This window comes from Trichoplax adhaerens, genomic scaffold (assembly GCF_000150275.1).
Source record: "Trichoplax adhaerens TRIADscaffold_25 genomic scaffold, whole genome shotgun sequence".
NCBI classification, from domain to species: domain Eukaryota; kingdom Metazoa; phylum Placozoa; class Uniplacotomia; order Trichoplacea; family Trichoplacidae; genus Trichoplax; species Trichoplax adhaerens.
In genome coordinates, this window is record NW_002060966.1 from 285,640 (window position 1) to 288,325 (window position 2,686).

Consider the following 2,686-nt stretch of genomic DNA (forward strand, 5'->3'; position numbering starts at 1 on the left):
AAAATAAAGCGATTACCCTTGCTTTTATCGCAAAGCATAATAAAGATGCTAAATTTTGTAGGTTGTTCAATTTTCTTTTTTGGATCCTTTTCTTGAGAATTTAATAGGATCTTATAGATTGCACTCTTAAAATCTACTTCAATAATCTCTGTATTCCCTGTAAAAGCATATAGATCGTGTATTATAAATTTGATACAAAACTACCACTGGTAAAACTTATTTGTACACATGCAACTGATATCTGACTAATCGTGGTATGTCAGCAAGTATGCATATAGGCTGTAAAATGATATCCAATACAGTACTTATAATGCATATGTCACTACCCGAAATTATGATGTGATACAGTACCTGTAGCTTAATTTGATGCATTAGATCATATTCAACTTATATACTGTACATACACACCCAATAAAGACAATTTAATGAATGTTATCATATTAAGATGGTTACATAAAAAAATTTATGGTAGTTTGTACCTTTGATGTCTTAAAAACTTGACTCAGAACCTCACGAGTTTAAGCTACTGTACATATATTCCCGTATACTTATTATACAGCTATACAATATATATATATATCAGTATACAATCACCTTGCTGTACTGCTTTCGGTTCAAAATCCTTTAACAAGAAATCATCGGTATTCAATGAATTCGTAAATTTATTGAACTGTTCCGTAAGTTCATTAAGGCTAAGATGAAGTGTAGTTAATGCTGGATCTTTTGATTTGCAAAGTTTTTCCAATTGCAAAACGAATATAATAAAAACCGCTACTGATGAAAGTAAGTTATACAAAAAATTAATTGTAATATTGTCTGCCTTGTTCTCCAAATGCTTTTTTGAATTGTCATTATTTAATGCAAAATAAGCATTGACGCCTAGAGCTGTTGCCAAATAAAGGTTTATCCACGCCGTTCTCACTCTCTTTAGGGATTTTTTGCAGAACGTAGAACCCTTTTGAAAGTTTGACTTTCCCAAGTTCGAGTTCAATATATGTAAAAAATATGATGAATTTGCTAACGCCATAAATTCTGAAACTTTATACTTGATCATGAATGATAGATTTTGGCATTCTGAAATTCTCACAACAAGCTGCACTAAATTTAATAAGTGCCAGAAGGTTACAGCGACTAATGTAATGTTTCGAATGGTGAAAATTGAAAGACTACATCCACAATTTAGTGATCCATTTAGTGTAAATAGTTCTAGAAAACTGATTTCTTTATTTTCTGATGCGATCCGTAATTTTAAGTTATTCGTACTATAAAAAGCAATATTATCATACGTTAAGAGTTTGAGCTACGTTTTGAAAAGTAAACGTCGTCTTTGTTAAGCAAGGTATTGCTCAAAGGTAGCTGAGTCAAGTATACTAAACTTAAGTACTTTTGAATTGAATACCTTGATCGTCTTAGCTGTTCATTCGCATTCTTATTTATTCTCGAGTCTTCCGCTGTATGCATACTAGCGACAATGATTATAGCAAAAATCTCCAAAATAAACGCTACACTCAGATAAGAAACAGTTATCTGTTCTTCGTTCGTTGATGGTTTGGTTACGTTTGCAACCATTTTTAATTTTCTAGCAGTGATATTAGTCTGATAGCAGGTATAGAATAAGACTGCATATAAGGTTAGTCCTAAATTCGCCATTTCAATTAGAATAAGAATGTTACGTATAAAGTAATAGAAACGGTTCCAAAATCTTTTTAAGCATCCTAAAGAAGGCAAATATTTACGACCCATCTACAGTATGATATAGTATATTAATCAACCACATCTAAAATTTTGGGCAGCTAGTTAATACGTTCTGACACTTTCTGTCTCTTGTCGCTCAATACTACGGCATAGTAAAGTATGTAGGTTGATTACTCTCCATTGCGATGTCTAACTGTGATATTGTTCAGACTTTTCCCACGTGCTAAAGCAATAAAAAGCTAATGTATTGAACTGTTAACTGCTTACTAGCTGGATCATCTGCATAAGCTTAGAACCATTGTGTCTATTCGATAGCGGAATTAACTACGCTTCTAGCGAAGACAACACAAAGTTGCATTTTGCATGATAATGCAGACTATCAGCCTATAGATTGTACTGTATGCATTTCCCACTCTCATAGACCTGAACAAGTGAACATGGACCATTAGTCAGTTTCTAGTAGTCCATGACCTGAGGAAGGTTAAAACTAGTCAACGGTACAACGCTAGGATCAACTTGATCCTAACGCAATTCATCAAGATGCTGCTCGAGGCTCAAATTATGACCCAAAATACGCAGGAGAGACTGTCTTCATTCCAAGGATCCCCCACATTTTCCTCGAACCTGCGATATACTTTCAGCTTGTCCCGAACTTCCTGTTAACTTAATCCGACAGAATGCATCCAACTCGTTACTAGGGCTACAGTGCGCTCCGTCCCCTCTCGGTTACCCCTAGCCAGTCCAGAGTAGTCGAGGCCAGGCAATGTTATCTAATTCCTTCGTTCAGTTTAACCAATGGTTTTAGCTAAGGGTCTCTAATGTGAACTAGAGGATAAAAGTTGATGATTATCAGCCGCGTCATTGATTCCACTTATTTATATCTGTAATAATATCTCATGTAGATGGACTAGGATTGTAGAGTTAAAGAAAGAATATTTATTCAAGAAGCAAATATACCTAAGTTTCTTGATATCTTAGTATTATTGATAAA

General features: G+C 34.3%; 1 protein-coding gene across 1 annotated transcript in view; it reads right to left on the reverse strand.

The window, feature by feature from the left end:
- Window positions 1–1,650, reverse strand: part of TRIADDRAFT_61559 (uncharacterized protein) — a gene marked incomplete at both ends in the record, with an annotated part of 2,193 nt that extends 543 nt beyond the window's left edge. Inside the window, 3 exons of the mRNA XM_002117531.1 lie at window positions 17–157; window positions 595–1,262; window positions 1,400–1,650. Of these exons, the coding sequence (XP_002117567.1) occupies window positions 17–157; window positions 595–1,262; window positions 1,400–1,650 (1,060 nt within the window). The remainder of the gene's footprint in view (window positions 1–16; window positions 158–594; window positions 1,263–1,399) is intronic.
- Between the last annotated feature and the right edge of the window lie 1,036 nt (window positions 1,651–2,686).